Raw genomic sequence first — 17,705 nt, 5'->3', positions numbered from 1 at the left:
GACAGAAGCTACTAACCCTACTACCTTCAGTACCTCAGACAGAAGCTACTAACCCTACTACCTTCAGTACCTCAGACAGAAGGTACTAACCCTACTACCTTCAGTACCTCAGACAGAAGCTACTAACCCTACTACCTTCAGTACCTCAGACAGAAGGTACTAACCCTACTACCTTCAGTACCCCAGACAGAAGATACTAACCCTACTACCTTCAGTACCCCAGACAGAAGGTACTAACCCTACTACCTTCAGTACCTCAGACAGAAGCTACTAACCCTACTACCTTCAGTACCCCAGACAGAAGATACTAACCCTACTACCTTCAGTACCCCAGACAGAAGGTACTAACCCTACTACCTTCAGTACCTCAGACAGAAGCTACTAACCCTACTACCTTCAGTACCTCAGACAGAAGCTACTAACCCTACTACCTTCAGTACCTCAGACAGAAGATACTAACCCTACTACCTTCAGTACCCCAGGCAGAAGATACTAACCCTACTACCTTCAGTACCCCAGACAGAAGATACTAACCCTACTACCTTCAGTACCTCAGACAGAAGCTACTAACCCTACTACCTTCAGTACCTCAGACAGAAGATACTAACCCTACTACCTTCAGTACCTCAGACAGAAGGTACTAACCCTACTACCTTCAGTACCTCAGACAGAAGGTACTAACCCTACTACCTTCAGTACCTCAGACAGAAGGTACTAACCCTACTACCTTCAGTACCTCAGACAGAAGGTACTAACCCTACTACCTTCAGTACCTACACAATCGGACAGAAGATACTAACCCTACTACCCTCAGTACCTACACAATCGGACAGAAGGTACTAACCCTACTACCTTCAGTACCCCAGACAGAAGGTACTAACCCTACTACCTTCAGTACCTCAGACAGAAGGTACTAACCCTACTACCTTCAGTACCCCAGACAGAAGATACTAACCCTACTACCTTCAGTACCTCAGACAGAAGCTACTAACCCTACTACCCTCAGTACCTACACAATCAGACAGAAGATACTAACCCTACTACCCTCAGTACCTCAGACAGAAGGTACTAACCCTACTACCTTCAGTACCTCAGACAGAAGGTACTAACCCTACTTCCTTCAGTACCTCAGACAGAAGGTACTAACCCTACTACCTTCAGTACCTCAGACAGAAGGTACTAACCCTACTACCTTCAGTACCTACACAATCAGACAGAAGCTACTAACCCTACTACCCTCAGTACCTACACAATCAGACAGAAGCTACTAGCCCTACTACCCTCAGTACCTACACAATCAGACAGAAGCTACTAACACTACTACCCTCAGTACCTACACAATCAGACAGAAGCTACTAACACTACTACCCTCAGTACCTACACAATCAGACAGAAGCTACTAACACTACTACCCTCAGTACCTACACAACCAGACAGAAGCTACTAACCCTACTACCCTCAGTACCTACACAATCAGACCGAACCTACTAACTCTACTACCCTCAGTACCTACACAATCAGACAGAACCTACTAACACTACTACCATGAGTACCTACACAATCAGATAGAAGCTACTAACACTACTACCCTGAGTACCTACACAACCAGACAGAAGCTACTAACCCTACTACCCTCAGTACCTACACAACCAGACAGAAGCTACTAGCCCTACTACCCTCAGTACCTACACAACTCCAGGGGTTTACATACTGAACCTCTGCACTGAACAGACCATAATACTACAGGGGGGTTTCAGACATGGCACCTGTTTTACGTGCGTCTAGAATAGCGGTTCTCAAACTACGGGTCGCGACCCAAAGTGGGGTCGTGACTCGTGGGTAGGTGACAGTGGGGTCGCGCATTGGCAAATATTATTTGTTCTGGCAACATTTTGGCTAAATATGCCTCATTTTATAAATGTGTATTGATAACATAGTGCTGTAATAAAAAAATTCTAATAAATAATAGGCATGCTCAAGTTCAACAACGTGTGCTTTTATTTTGATATTCCTTAATTCCACGTTGAAATTATGCAATACATTAAGTGTGCGGGGTTGCCAAAAGAAATGCCTAAATAAAAATGGGGTCGTGGTATAAGACAGTTTGAGAACCCCTGGTCTAGAATGTTCTCCATGTCTCCAGGACCTGTACACGGCTCTGCAGAGGTTTCACTTCAAGACGGAGCACGTGGAGGAGGCCATGAAGAGCAGCGTGCTGTACGGGGGAGATCTGCACTCTGCACTAGACTGGCTCTGTCTCAACCTGCGAGATGGTGAGCTCTCTCTCTCTCGCTCTCGTTCTCCCTCTCGCTCTCCCTCTCGCGCTCGCTCTCCCTCTCGCTCTCCCTCTCGCTCTCCTCTCGCTCTCCTCTCTCTCGCTCTCTCTCTCTTTTTGATTTAATAAAAAAAAGACTAATTTAATCAGATTAATCACTTTATTCAAATTGAGGATTTAGTTTGAGGATATTTATTTGAAACGATAAAATAAAATAAAAATGTATTATTAAATTATTATTAAAAACGAAGGTTTTTAGGGTCAGGAGTCAGGACAAGGCAAGGATACAGACAGAGAAGCCAGTAGGTTACGTCCTCCTACCAAGGTAGGTGTAGCAACACTCGGACGAGGGAGTGGCAGGAAAAGCAGGTCCCATATCAGGGCTGGTGATGATCTGACGAGTCTCAGGTGTGTAGACTGATCCTGGGTGACAGTGTGTGGAGGCGGGGACAGGAAGGTGCCCATATAAGGGCTGGTGATGATCTGACGAGTCTCAGGTGTGCAGACTGATCCTGGGTGACAGTGTGTGGAAGCGGGGACAGGAAGGTGCCCATATAAGGGCGTGGAAGCAGCAGGAGAGAGAGAGAGAGAGAGAGGTCCTGGCTGTGATGGTAACACGTGGTCCTTCTCTCCCCACCAGAGGAGCTCCCGGAGGGGTTCAGCCAGCAGCTGCAGGAGGAGAACCAGAGGACCAGGCCCAGGTACCAGCCCCCGGCCCAGCAGAGCCCCCCTCCTCCCAGCCCCAAGGCACCCTCACAGCCCCCCAGGGAGACCGTCAAGGTTTGTGTGTGTGTGTGTGTGTGTGTGTGTGTGTGTGTGTGTGTGTGTGTGTGTGTGTGTGTGTGTGTGTGTGTGTGTGTGTGTGTGTGTGTGTGTGTGTGTGTGTGTCTCAGTACCATTGCTATATGTACTGTGGTCTCATGAGCGTCATGGTCATCACCACCAGGTCCCTGTGAAGGAGGAGGCTGCGACCATGAAGGATTGGATCCTGAGGTACGCGGAGCAGTCCAGCGAGGAGGACGAGGAAGAGGAAGAGGAGGGAGGAGGAGGGGGGAAGAAGCCTTCTCGTAACCCAGAACTGGATGAGAAGTTTGATCCGGTAAGAAGCGGTTTGACTCGGAATAGTGACTGAATGGTCTAATGAGCTGGTCAGGGACCCTGTTATTAAGCCTTTCACTACCACACTACAGAAGGTTAACCCTTTCACTACCACACTACAGAAGGTTAAAGTGGAGATGAAGCAGTGAACAATGTGATCCTAGTTTGTTTGTTGTGTACCTTGTGTAAGACAGGGTTCTATAATCAAATGTGAAATCTATCTTATTTGTCTGAAAAATCAAATATAATATCCCTGTTTTCAACATGGGCGCCGCCATTTTGTTGCTGACGTCATGGCTGACGTCATGGGGCTTGTTTGGTGTATACACTGCTGGTTAGCTGCCTATAGTGAATGGGTCAGTCAGTAAATAAAATGTTGCCTACAAAACAACGGGACCGCGGTGGTTCTGTTTGTATTGCTCCTGGCTGTTCAAACTAATTTTACCATGTGAGAGAGAGGAAAGTTGGTTAATTTCCACAAACTACCAGTGAAAAAAACAGTGTTGTTGGCACGTTGGCTCAGGCTGGCTGCACTCAGGCGGCGCGACCAGCCTGTTGGACAGGGAAGGAGGATCTGCAGCTGAAGCCGGACGCGGTTCCCTCAGTCTTCGACAGACAGACCGGCCCAGGCAGTTCAGCGTCGCGGAGCATTCAGCCTGCTGGCTACCTAGATCCACTTCAACCAGCCGAGCGTCGGGAGCTCCAGCAGCTTGTCGATGTGCTAATAGCCTGGAGCCAGCTACCGTTAGCTTGCCAAGGCTCCAGCACACCGACAAGCTGTGTAGCCAGCTACCGTTAGCTTGCCGAGGCTATTAGCACACCGACAAGCTGTGTAGCCAGCTACCGTTAGCTTGCCGAGGCTATTAGCACACCGACAAGCTGTGTAGCCAGCTACCGTTAGCTTGCCGAGGCTATTGGCACACCGACAAGCTGTGTAGCCAGCTACCGTTAGCTTGCCGAGGCTATTAGCACACCGACAAGCTGTGTAGCCAGCAGGCTGAATGCTCCGCGACGCTGGTTGAAGTGGATCTAGGTAGCCAGCAGGCTGAATGCTCCGCGACGCTGAACTGCCTGGGCCGGTCTGTCTGTCGAAGACTGAGGGAACCGCGTCCGGCTTCAGCTGATTAGTGGTCTTCTGGACAAACATCCCACCCCAACAACATAATCCGAGGCAATGAAGTGTTCGCTGCAGATCCTCCTTCCCTGTCCAACAGGCTGGTCGCGCCGCCTGAGTGCAGCCAGCCTGAGCCAACGTGCCAACAACACTGTTTTTTTCACTGGTAGTTTGTGGAAATTAACCAACTTTCCTCTCTCTCACATGGTAAAATTAGTTTGAACAGCCAGGAGCAATACAAACAGAACCACCGCGGTCCCGTTGTTTTGTAGGCAACATTTTATTTACTGACTGACCCATTCACTATAGGCAGCTAACCAGCAGTGTATACACCAAACAAGCCCCATGACGTCAGCAACAAAATGGCCGCGCCCATAATGATAAATGCTTCAAAAATGCACATAACAAATCGTTTTTTCTTAGAAACTGCTTATTTTTATAACGTGATTTTTTCTGTGGCTTATCTAAATACTATGATGATATGAATATGTATTTATCGCACTGCTTCATCTCCACTTTAAGCCTTTCACTACCACACTACAGAAGGTTAACCCTTTCACTACCACACTACAGAAGGTTAACCTTTCACTACCACACTACAGAAGGTTAACCCTTTCACTACCACACTACAGAAGGTTAACCCTTTCACTACACACTACAGAAGGTTAACCTTTCACTACCACACTACAGAAGGTTAACCTTTCACTACCACACTACAGAAGGTTAACCTTTCACTACCACACTACAGACGGTACAGACGGTTAACCTTTCACTACCACACTACAGAAGGTTAATCTTTCACTACCACACTACAGAAGGTTAACCTTTCACTACCACACTACAGACGGTACAGACGGTTAACCTTTCACTACCACACTACAGAAGGTTAACCTTTCACTACCACACTACAGACGGTACAGACGGTTAACCATTTCACTACCACACTACATAAGGTTAACCCTTTCACTACCACACTACAGAAGGTTAACCCGTTCACTACCACACTACAGAATGTTAACCATTTCACTACCACACTACAGAAGGTTAACCCTTTCACTACCACACTACAGAAGGTTAACCCTTTCACTACCACACTACAGAAGGGTAACCCTTTCACTACCACACTACAGAAGGGTAACCCTTTCACTACCACTACAGAAGGTTAACCTGTTCACTACCAACTTAGTAACCGTCTACTACTAACTTATTGTCATTGTACTGTACGTGTGCTGTATGCAGGGTTCGCACAAGGTCCTTGAAGTGCTTAAAGTGCTTGATTTTTGACAAAAAAGTAAAGGCATGGAATTCCTTGAAAACAGCAAATTGTTTAACAAAGTGCTTAAAAAGTCCTTGAAATTCAAATCAACCGTTCGCATTGAACGTTTTGTTCATCCATGATAAAATTGTTCTAAATCAAGAAATAAATTTTTTTTAAAGTGTAACTAATTGTCGGAAATTGGTTTTAAGCCATACTGGATCCGATTAATTTTTCTATAAAAAAAACTGAAAGGTTAACCCTTTCACTACACACTACAGAAGGTTAACCTTTCACTACCACACTACAGAAGGTTAACCTTTCACTACCACACTACAGAAGGTTAACCTTTCACTACCACACTACAGACGGTACAGACGGTTAACCTTTCACTACCACACTACAGAAGGTTAACCTTTCACTACCACACTACAGAAGGTTGAATGAATGAATGAATGAAAACTTTATTTAACAGATTGCAGAATGGGTACAATACAGTACGGCTCAATACATACAATTGTTAAGGGGATGCAGACCTGAGAAAGACGTTTGTCTTGTTTCCATCAGGGTCCCCCATTTTCAATTCATATAGACATATATGACATACATGACATACAGATAGTCAGTACTGCTACATCTATACATTTATGACATACCAGATTTGCAAATACAGTACTGTTTGTGATACAGAAGGAGTCAAGAAAAGGGAGTATATACATTTGACGTAGAAACTGTACATTGGAGGTTGGGTGGGGGGGGTTGGGTACATTTGGATATTGACAACCATACTGGGTAATTTACATTGGAGGTGGTTGGGGGGGGGGGGGGGGGGGGCGGGGGGCACACTGTATAAACAAGTAACACTGTACATTGAGGGGGGGGGGGAGGAGACACTGTACAAACAAACACAATTGTACATTGAACTATTGACAAAACCATACTAGGTAAATGACTGTACATTGGAGGGGGTTGGAATGATTGGGTTAGGATATTTACAGGGGCCAGTGTTGAATTGCAGTCTCCCGTAGGTGTCCCTTGAGAGAGGTTTTGAAAGTGGGTAGTGATCCACATTCCTTTACAGCTTTGGGTAGGGCGTTCCACATTGATGTGGCATAATTGCGAAACGTGTTTAGTCCCTTATTTGAGCCGAATCTGGGTTTGACATGATTTGTGGAGCTCCCTCTGGTGTTGTGATCGTGGTATTCACTGACCTTTGGGAAGTATTTTGACATGTACATGGGTACCTTGGTCGTGTAGTGTATCTTGTAGACCAGGCCCATTGCAAGTTGTTGTACTCTGTCGTCTACTCTAAGCCATCCTAGGTTGTCGAAGTGGGCAGGGGTGAGGTGGGTTCTAGGAGTAAGGTCAAGCAGTAGTCTGACCAGTTTGTTTTGAGATGTTTGTAATTTTGTTTTTAGCGCCTTTGAGGTGCTTTGGTACCATGAGGTGCAAGCATAGTCGTAGTACCCCTGAATGAGTGCTCCTGCCAGAGTCTTCAGGGTGTTCTTGTTTACCAGAGAGGAGATCCGGTACAAGAATCGAGTTCGTTGGTTGACTTTTTTTATTACATTGGATGCCATTTTGTCACAGGAGAGATTAGCCTCTAGGATGGACCCCAGGTAGGTAATTTCATCTTTCCTTGTGACAATATTGTCACCCACTGTAACTGAGAAGCCGTCGGTCTTGCTGAGTTTGTTATTTGAACCGAAGAGAATGGACTCTGTTTTGCCCATGTGTAATGATAGTTTGTTATCAGCGAGCCATATGCAGATTCTGCCTAGTTCCGAGCTGAGGGTTTTTTCAACCTGTAACTTGTTCTTGTCAGAGACCAGCAGGGCTGAGTCGTCCGCAAACAGGAACAAGTTGCAGTCACAAGCTGACGACATGTCATTTGCATAAATTAGGAACAGTAGCGGTCCTAGTATGCTTCCTTGTGGAACACCACAGCTCACTGTGAGGGGGGGGGATAGGGTACCGTTTACCTCCACCATCTGTTCCCTCCCCTCAAGGTAGGATTGCATCCAGCTCACTGATAGACTATCAAAACCAATTGCTTTTAGCTTGTCAATCAGAATGGAGTGATTGACCGTGTCAAAGGCCTTTTGTAGGTCCAGCATGACCATGCCGCAGTATTTGCCTGCGTCCACCTCTTGTTTGATGTGGTCATTCAAATAGAGAAGGCATGTGTCAGTGGAGTGGGATGTTCTGAAGCCAGATTGGAATTCGTAGATTAGATTTTTTTCCGCTAGGTACTTTTCGACCTGTTCGTAGACTATTTTTTCCATGACTTTCGAGATGGAGGTGAGAATAGAAACAGGGCGGTAGTTGCCTGGGTCTAATTTGCTGCCCTTTTTGTGCAGAGGGGTCACCCTCGCAATTTTGAAGTCCTTGGGGACGTGTCCCTGTTTTATGGAGAGGTTTATTATGTGTGTGATGATTGGTGTGATGGCGGCTGCTGAGTCTCTGAGGAATTTGGAGGGGATGTTGTCATGGCCAGTGGCCTTGTTAGGTTGGAGGGCGCTCAGTTTATTGAGTACCTCATCTGTTGTTACCATTTCCAGCTTGAAGTCGTCCTTGCGGACCCCTAGGTTTTTGTAGAAAGCTACTATGTGTTCTACCCCATAAAGCCCTGAGTGGGAGGGTAGTTTGTTTACCAGTGTTGTGGCTATGTTTGTGAAGAAAATGTTTAAGTAATTGGCTACATCCAGCTTGTCTGTGATGAGCGTGTTGTCAGTTTTTATGTTTATGTTTGAGAATCTGGTTTTAAGTTTTTTACTGCATCCTAGTTGATTATTGAGTAATTTCCAAAGTTCACGTGGTTTGTTTTTGTTTTCCTCAGTTTTGTCATTGATGAAATTCTTTTTTGCAGTTTTGATCATGGAGTTTACGTCGTTTCTTAGTCTGTTTCTTTCTAGTTTGAGTTCAGTCACGTGGGCTTGGAGTTCACTGCTCGTGCTTTTAGTAAGCTTTGACTGACTTTTACGAAACTCAGAGCATTTTTTGTCTCTGGTTTTCATAGCGGCCAGTATTTCGGAGTGCATCCACGGCTCAGCGCGATTTTTTACCCTGGTGGTTCTTAGGGGGGCCATGTCGTTTAGTATTGCTGAGAATTTGGTTTTGAAACCAAGCCATGTTTCGTCAACCAGTGTACCATTGAGTTCATCTGACCAGTCCAGACTCTCCAGTTCAAGGTTGAAGGCCTCGCTAGAGTAGGTTTTGAGGTCTCTAGATGTGACTGTTTTGTGGCAGCCAGCCTTTTGTTTTAGTTTTTTTCGGGTACAGAATATCATATAATGATCACTTAACCCACATGCTATAACCCCTTTATTTGAGATCTTGGACTTGTCGGAGGTCAGAATGAGGTCAATGGTAGTCTGAGTTGATTCACATACACGTGTGGGTTGGGTGATTAGCTGGCTGAGGCCATGCAGATCACAAAACCTACTGAAGGCCTTGAAGACGGGTGCATCTTTTCGTTGCATATCCGTGTTCCAGTCTCCAATAAGAATTTTGTCTACATCCTCAACTCCAGCTAAACACCCATCCATTGTATCATAAAAGCCACTATGATCTGGCGGCCTGTAGACTGTGCCAACCAGTAGGGATTTCGCCCTTTCGAATAGGATTTCCACCCATACAGTTTCAATTGATTTATGATTCAGGTCATTTCTGTTGATGAATTTGGTGTCCTTGTGTATGTACATACAGACACCACCTCCATGTTTGTTCCTATCATTCCTGATTATTGAGTAGTTCTCAATCTCTATCTCTGGATCTTTTACAGAATCGTCGAGCTTAGTTTCTGAGAAGCACAGTATGTTTGCCTTACCATTTATGAATATTTGCTTGATTTAACCTTTCACTACCACACTACAGACGGTACAGACGGTTAACCTTTCACTACCACACTACAGAAGGTTAACCCTTTCACTACCACACTACAGAAGGTTAACCTTTCACTACCACACTACAGAAGGTTAACCCTTTCACTACCACACTACAGAAGGGTAACCCTTTCACTACCACACTACAGAAGGGTAACCCTTTCACTACCACACTACAGAAGGTTAACCCTTTCACTACCACACTACAGAATGTTAACCATTTCACTACCACACTACAGAAGGTTAACCCTTTCACTACCACACTACAGAAGGGTAACCCTTTCACTACCACACTACATAAGGTTAACCCTTTCACTACCACACTACAGAATGTTAACCATTTCACTACCACACTACATAAGGTTAACCCTTTCACTACCACACTACAGAAGGTTAACCCTTTCACTACCACACTACAGAATGTTAACCATTTCACTACCACACTACAGAAGGTTAACCCTTTCACTACCACACTACAGAAGGTTAACCCTTTCACTACCACACTACAGAAGGGTAACCCTTTCACTACCACACTACAGAAGGGTAACCCTTTCACTACCACTACAGAAGGTTAACCTGTTCACTACCAACTTAGTAACCGTCTACTACTAACTTATTGTCATTGTACTGTACGTGTGCTGTATGCAGGGTTCGCACAAGGTCCTTGAAGTGCTTAAAGTGCTTGATTTTTGACAAAAAAGTAAAGGCATGGAATTCCTTGAAAACAGCAAATTGTTTAACAAAGTGCTTAAAAAGTCCTTGAAATTCAAATCAACCGTTCGCCATCAGCCATACTGGATCCGATTAATTTTTCTATAAAAAAAACAGCATTTAAAAGTGAATTGTATCCCTTTAAATGCCCTTTTAAAATGAAAAATAGTGCTTGGAAAAGTACTTGGAAGTCCTTGAATTTCATTTAGCAATGTCTGTGGGAACCCTGTGTATGATGATGACAATTAGGGATGTCCGATATTATCGGCCTACCGATATTATCGGCCGATATTGGCATTAAAATGTGATATCGGAAAATATCTGTATCGTTTTTTTTTTTTTTTTTTTTTATTATTTAACCTTTATTTACCCAGGGAAGCAAGTAAGAACAGATTCAGATTTTATTTATTGTCAAAAGTATGCATAATGTTGTGTTAATTCCACGACGAGAGACATATGTAATGTTAATTACCTGAAATTATTCCGTTTTTGGGGGGGGGGGGGGGGGGGGGGGGAACCTGGATATATCGGTATCGGTTGATATCGGTATCGGAAATTAAGAGTTGGACAATATCGGTATATTGGTATCGGTAAAAAAGCCAATATCGAGCATCCCTAATGACAATACATTGTAATGTGATCTACCGGTGTGTGTCGTGGTCTGGTGTTCAGAACGACAGGTACCTGGTTCTCACCGCCCAGCTGTACGACACCAAGGACAAGGCGGCTGCCGCCAAGGCCAAGAAAGACAAGGCGGGACAGAGGATGGCTCAGGACAGGATACGCATCATACAGCAAGGTAATGATGTAAATATTAATAATATAAAGACAAGGCAGGACAGGATACGCATCATACAGCAAGGTAATGATGTAAATATTAATAATATAAAGACAAGGCGGGACAGGATACGCATCATACAGCAAGGTCTGGCCGCTTAACCCTTTCACTGTCACACGACAGAAGGTTAACCCTTTCACTGTGACAATACAGAAGGTTAGCCCTTTACTATCACACAACCGACGGCGATGCTCCATTATTAGCATCATTAGCTCCGCGGATGATGGAGCATCGCCGTCGGTTGTGTGATAGTAAAGGGTTAACCTTCTGTCGTGTGGCAGTGAAAGAGTTAACACTTTCAGCGCCACGCCTGGTTTTCCGTTTTACCGCTTGAATGCCACCATCGGCGCCAATGTTAACGTTAATATCGCCTAATCTATGTTTTAAATTATGGCTATGTGTCTAATCTGCCCATCGCATTATCAAAGACTATTTTCCAGTCAGTGCTGTGAAGGCAGATTGTTTTTTTATCGCGTCGTTGCCGTTTCAGAGCAGTTAGAAAAGCCCCCGTTTTGATATAAAAAACAGCTCATTCTGGAGCATTCTATGAAAATCGTCTTTTAGTGGAATATTCCACAACGTTGATATTCGTCGGCCTTTTTATGAATCGTTTTCAAATAAACGCTAGATGATCAATATTATACATGCACGCACGCACATTACGGCCGCGCACTGATAATCGCTCCGTTGATTCCCTCACGGACTTTTACAGTGAAACCGAAAGAAGACATTTCACAAAACAGCTTATAACTTCATCAAACTTACTCTGATTATCCTACCACTGATAACATAGAGTCCTTACCTGACATCAGATGGTATCCAACTGGTATATTCCAATTCCTGATCACCATTCGAAAAAATCGATACGTGTATGGATCCAACGCGATACAGTAGAACTCCATGATCCGCGGGGCTCTGAGGCTCCAGAATGAACTCTGGTAACCCCGGCTGGATCAGTGAACTGGAAAATGTGGAGTACCGGATTTTTTTCCCCATTCATTTTCATTGAGTCCATTCCAAAATCACTTATGTCATCTGGGAGACGACAGGGGGCGCTTTTTTCCACAGTGATCGCCGGCGCCCCTCGGCTATACTCGGGTAGGCTCGGGTGATGCAAGAATTTTTCAGATCGCAAAAAAAAATAAAATAATAATAATTCCGAGAAATCTCGTGAGTGGCATGCAACCACCTAAAAAAAAACGAGAAATCTCGTGAGTGGCACTCAAAGTGTTAAAAGCACTGCTAGAAGGATGACATCAATATAAAATGATATAAATATTAATAATGTAAATAATTTAAAGCTAAGACGGGGATTAAAACGAGAGGTTTTTCCTATTGTTGTGGTTAAGTGCTAATATACATTTGTGCTAATATACATTTAAGAATGAGGAATGCGCTTCTGGTTTTTGAAGGTTACAATAATGTGAATAATCTTTTTATGTTTTTATTTGGAGGCTTAATTTGATAAGAATAATAGGATATACATACTTATATTGAATAAAGAATATAGGACAGGCATATATATAAGCATTATTCAGCCTGTACCTTTTCAGTCACTGCCAAAATCAAAGACCGCTGATGACTGAATAGAGAATGACTACTACAACTACTACTAATACATCACTGTCCAAGTCCAATGTCCATACCTTGGTGAGGATTACTGCAGAAGTACGTTGAGACCAATCAGAATGAAAGACAATGGATGAGACCATTAATATCCTCTGTTGTAGGCCTGTCCCAGACTAAGGATTTGTATAGTCTACTTTGATTGGCCAAAATTTGCCGATAGTCGACTACCCCCTGATGCAAAAGAAAAAGTATAATTATTATTCTTGTTTTTGGGGATCATTCCATTTGGGCTGTGGGGGTGCTTAATGTCTGAAGGAGTTGACTGAAGGCTTCTTGTCCTCTGCGAAAGCATGCAATTGGTCCACTGATGGATACATCTTGATATTTGTCTAGTGTGTTCATTAGACGGGTGAAATACTCTTTCTGTGCCCGTTTTCTTAGGCAGTTAGCCTCGCTGGTATGTGCGCCATTAGCCTTAGCCACGCTTCTAGGCCTCTTTGCTTTTGGAAAGAATGATACAAAAATATATATTATAATAATAATTGTATTCCACTAGTCGAGGTCAGCCCTACTCTGTTGTGTATTGTTGCACGCGACCAGGTCAGATTCACAGGAGGTCTGCTGAAAGCATTACAGCACAAAGCCAAAGGAAGCCTTTCCAAACAACTTGCTTCATCAACAAAACAAAACAAAACAAAACTCCACGTTCACGGTTTGCAAGGGCTGTTCACCCTCTCTCCTGTCGTCACCAAAACATATCCCATCCCGGGGAGGCGGGAACGAACCCTGGCAACAGGAAGCGACGGGGTTCATGGGAAATGTGGTCTTATCGTGTGAGAATTAGAACTACCAATTGTTTCGGCAATGGTCTCATTTATTGACTGTAGTTATACCAAGGTATCGCAACCAATCTGACAATGATATATTCAGTTGAAAATCCTGCTTGTAGTCACTTTAAACACACGCACGCACGCACGCACGCACACACACACACACACACACACACACACACACACACACACACACACACACACACACACACACACACACACACACACACACACACACACACACACACACACACACACACATTTGTTTGGTGTAGAACAGGGGAATGACTGTCTGCTCTCCCTGTAGAGATGAAGCCATTGGAGGTCCACCCCATGTTCAACCCGGCCCTGAAGGTGGTGGACACCCCCAAGGAGGAGCAGAAGCCACTTCCTGTCACTGAGGGGAAGGAGGAGCTTAACTTCCACCTGTTTGAACAAGCTGAGCAGCCCCCCCCCGCCGCCGCCACGGAGAAAGGTACAGCTCCGAGCGTCTGGACCGCCGCGCTGCATGTGGCCTGCGAGGCGTGATGAAACCACTAGGGCTGTACTGAAAAGCTTTGTTCATAATGTTGACATTCAAATTCTAAATCAACGTTAAAATTTAATAATTTTTTTATATATGTGTCTTCATTCTGTTAAACCAATGTTTTTTTTTCACAGTTGCAGATAAAGATTAGGCTACACTAATATTATACTATTATACTATTATATATTATATAGTATATGACTCATCATAAAAATTTAAATAAAACATTTATCATAAATGATGTAGCCTATCTGCATCCGCTCGGCGCTCCATCAAGACGTCACCATCACTTTCGTACCAACCGCGCCCTTATTAGATTATTTATGTTGACGAAACTGATGAGTTATATTCATTAACACATTGACCGCCAGCACCAGGGGGCGCTGATACCCCATTCATCGCCAGGTCTTTATTCAATGGTTATAGTTTTAGACTGTGACATTTGCGAGTGCTTAAAATATATCTTATATTATATCTATGGGTCTAATAGCGCCGTCGGGTCTCAGTGAGTTGCTTCTAGTCAACATGCCCGAGACAGATTGTTTTTTCATCGGTACATTTCCGTTTTATACCGTTTTGAATAGAGTATGGTTTGGGTGTTTTTCAGTAATTCCAGGAAAAAGGCGAGAAAAAGGCGTTTATTTTAATTTTTTATTATTAACCTTTATTTACCCAGGGTAGGTTCTCTGAGCACGGATGCTCTTTTACAGGAACGCCCTGCTTCACATTCACACAGTTCCATTCACACCTGGGAGCTGCCCAGTACAACCACAGTCTGCCACCGTTGGCCACTGAGCAACTCCACTGGAGCAGTTGGGGGTTAAGTGCCTTGCTCAAGGGCACTTCAGCGGTTGGTGTTAAGGGTATGGGAGAGAGTTAATAATTCACTTCCCCAGCCCAGATTTTTTTCCTGTCGGTCCGGGGGATCGAACCAGCGACCTTCCGGTCACAAACCCTCTTCTCTAACCATTAGGCCACCCGCTGCCCCCCTGTAATCCAGTCATCACGTTGTAATTTTTCGGCTGATTATCTAATCATCCTGAAATCAACGCTAGATTATCATTAGTATGTCTCCTCGTCCATACATGAAATGACCGTCGTAGCGGGGCGCTCCCCCCCCCACCCCCACCGCAGCCAACGGTAAACAGCCATACACGGTCCACACATATAGCTGTGATCGCGGTAGAAATAAATGTCAGATCAACGATCAAATTTATATATAATCTTCTTACCTTGTATCTGATGTAATGCAAAAGAGATAATCCAAATATCTGATCGCAATTCCAAATAATGCTCGTGGAGGTCCGCACCACACTACCGACCGGTTCACAATGACGGGCGGGCGGAGTTACTGCTCGATGCCACCGTTGTATAGAACTGGTAGAATTTGCCGATAGTCGACTACCCCCTGATGCAAAAGAAAAAGTATAATTATTATTCTTGTTTTTGGGGATCATTCCATTTGGGCTGTGGGGGTGCTTAATGTCTGAAGGAGTTGACTGAAGGCTTCTTGTCCTCTGCGAAAGCATGCAATTGGTCCACTGATGGATACATCTTGATATTTGTCTAGTGTGTTCATTAGACGGGTGAAATACTCTTTCTGTGCCCGTTTTCTTAGGCAGTTAGCCTCGCTGGTATGTGCGCCATTAGCCTTAGCCACGCTTCTAGGCCTCTTTGCTTTTGGAAAGAATGATACAAAAATATATATTATAATAATAATTGTATTCGACTAGTCGAGGTCAGCCCTACTCTGTTGTGTATTGTTGCACGCGACCAGGTCAGATTCAGGCCAGCGAGCAGTGCGTTGCAGTAGTCGAGGCGGGAGATGACTGTTGTTTGGACGAGGAGTTGGGTGGCTTCTTTTGTCAGGAAGGGGCGGATCCTTCTGACGTTGCTCAGGAGGAATCTGCAGGTTCTGGTTGTCGCTGCGATGTGAGCAGAGAAGTTCAACTGGTCGTCGAGGATGCACAGTGCAGAGTTGCAATTCAACTTTACATGAAATGGGGATGTTTTAACTAAAACATGCCACAAGACCTAGTATTTTAGTATAGTATAAAAAACACATGAAAAAAAAAGACCATAAGTGATGCCACTTATCGATTTTAACACAGTTATTGATAATTATCGATAAGTGGTCTCAGCCTTACTGACATGACAGACAGACAGACAGACAGACGACAGACAGAAGACAGACAGACAGACAGATCTTACTTACCTTCATAAGTGTCTTCATACCTTTATCACTTTATAACGACTGGTAGTCGACTACCCCCCCGAATGAAAAAAAAATTATATATATACAGTATAATATTCTTTTTTTTATCATTCCATTTGGGCTGTGGGGGGGTGCTTAATGTCTGAAGGAGTCGACTGAAGGCTAAAGCATGCAATTGGTCCACTGATGGATACATCTTGATATTTGTCTAGTCTAGTGTGTTCATTAGACGGGTGAAATCCTCTTTCAGTGCCTCTGTGCCCGTTTTCTTAGGCAGTTAGCCTCGCTGGTATGCACGCCATTAGCCACGCTTCTAGGCCTCTTTGCTTTTGGAAAGAATGATAAAAAATATACTGTATATATATATATAGGTTGGCAGTCGACTACGGCTCCTTTCGATCGATTAGTGGACTATTCGACTAGTCGAGGTCAGCCCTAGAGTTGTGTGGTTCTTCTCCGTCTGAGGCTTTTGTGACTCCTCCCCCTCAGTATGTGACTCCTCCCCCTCAGTATTCCGTGACTCCTCCCCCTCAGTCAGTATGTGACTCCTCCCCCTCAGTATGTGACTCCTCCCCCTCAGTATTCTGTGACTCCTCAGTCTTCTGTGACTCCTCCCTCTCAGTTTGTAACTCCTCCCTCTCAGTCTTTCGTGACCCCTCCTCTCGGTCATTCTGTGACTCCTCCCCCTCAGTCTGTGACTCCTCCCCCTCAGTCCCGCCGGCGAAGAAGAACGAGCCCAAGGACGTCCGGAACTTTGACTACACGGCCCGCAGCTGGACGGGCAAGTCCCCCAAGCAGTTCCTCATCGACTGGGTCCGCAAGAACCTCCCCAAGAGCCCGGCTCCGGGGTTCCACAAGGTGCCAGCGGGCCGGTACTGGAGATGCAAGTAAGTGGTGATTGTGTGTAAGGCTGAGACGATATGCCATTTGGAAGAATCGATAAATCGGGACAAATGTATCGATAAATATCTATATATATATTGTTTTATTTTTTATTATTATTATTTAAAGGGGCTATGCATTGCTATTCCTAGCACTATTTGGGCAACTTTACACAATTCCTGTTGGTCTATTGAAGACATTTGTAAGTATTTTTTTAAAAAAATTCATTGTTTTATATTTCTAATCAAGTACTCAAAACCATCATTTTTCAGCCTCAAGAAATCAGGCTGTTATGGCCTGGCTCCGCCCATAAGCACTTTGAGTGACAGTGCCACACAGTCTGCACTGGTAGAGGGAGGGAGGGAGGGGGGGAAGAGAGAGAGAGAGAGAGAGAGAGAGAGAGAGAGAGAGAGAGTGAGAGAGGGAGGGGGTGGGAGAGAGAGAGAGAGAGAGAGAAAAAAGACAGTCCGCCGGCAGCTTGTGTGCTTTTTTTTTTCTTTCTTTCAAT

The 17,705-nt window shown here is 44.5% G+C and overlaps 1 protein-coding gene across 1 annotated transcript in view; it reads left to right on the top strand.

Annotated features, from left to right (window-relative positions):
• LOC311237993 (ATP-dependent RNA helicase DHX29-like) overlaps nt 1-17,206 on the top strand; it is a gene marked incomplete at its 3' end in the record, with an annotated part of 28,221 nt that extends 11,015 nt beyond the window's left edge. The window contains exons 4-9 of the mRNA XM_084325964.1: nt 2,144-2,273; nt 2,916-3,055; nt 3,222-3,374; nt 11,010-11,136; nt 13,882-14,049; nt 17,028-17,206. Of these exons, the coding sequence (XP_084182090.1) occupies nt 2,144-2,273; nt 2,916-3,055; nt 3,222-3,374; nt 11,010-11,136; nt 13,882-14,049; nt 17,028-17,206 (897 nt within the window). The remainder of the gene's footprint in view (nt 1-2,143; nt 2,274-2,915; nt 3,056-3,221; nt 3,375-11,009; nt 11,137-13,881; nt 14,050-17,027) is intronic.
• Between the last annotated feature and the right edge of the window lie 499 nt (nt 17,207-17,705).

The sequence above is a fragment of the Notolepis coatsorum genome, assembly GCF_963971535.1.
Source record: "Notolepis coatsorum genome assembly, chromosome: 12".
NCBI lineage: Eukaryota > Metazoa > Chordata > Actinopteri > Aulopiformes > Paralepididae > Notolepis > Notolepis coatsorum.
This window is presented reverse-complemented; position numbering and strand designations above follow the sequence as displayed.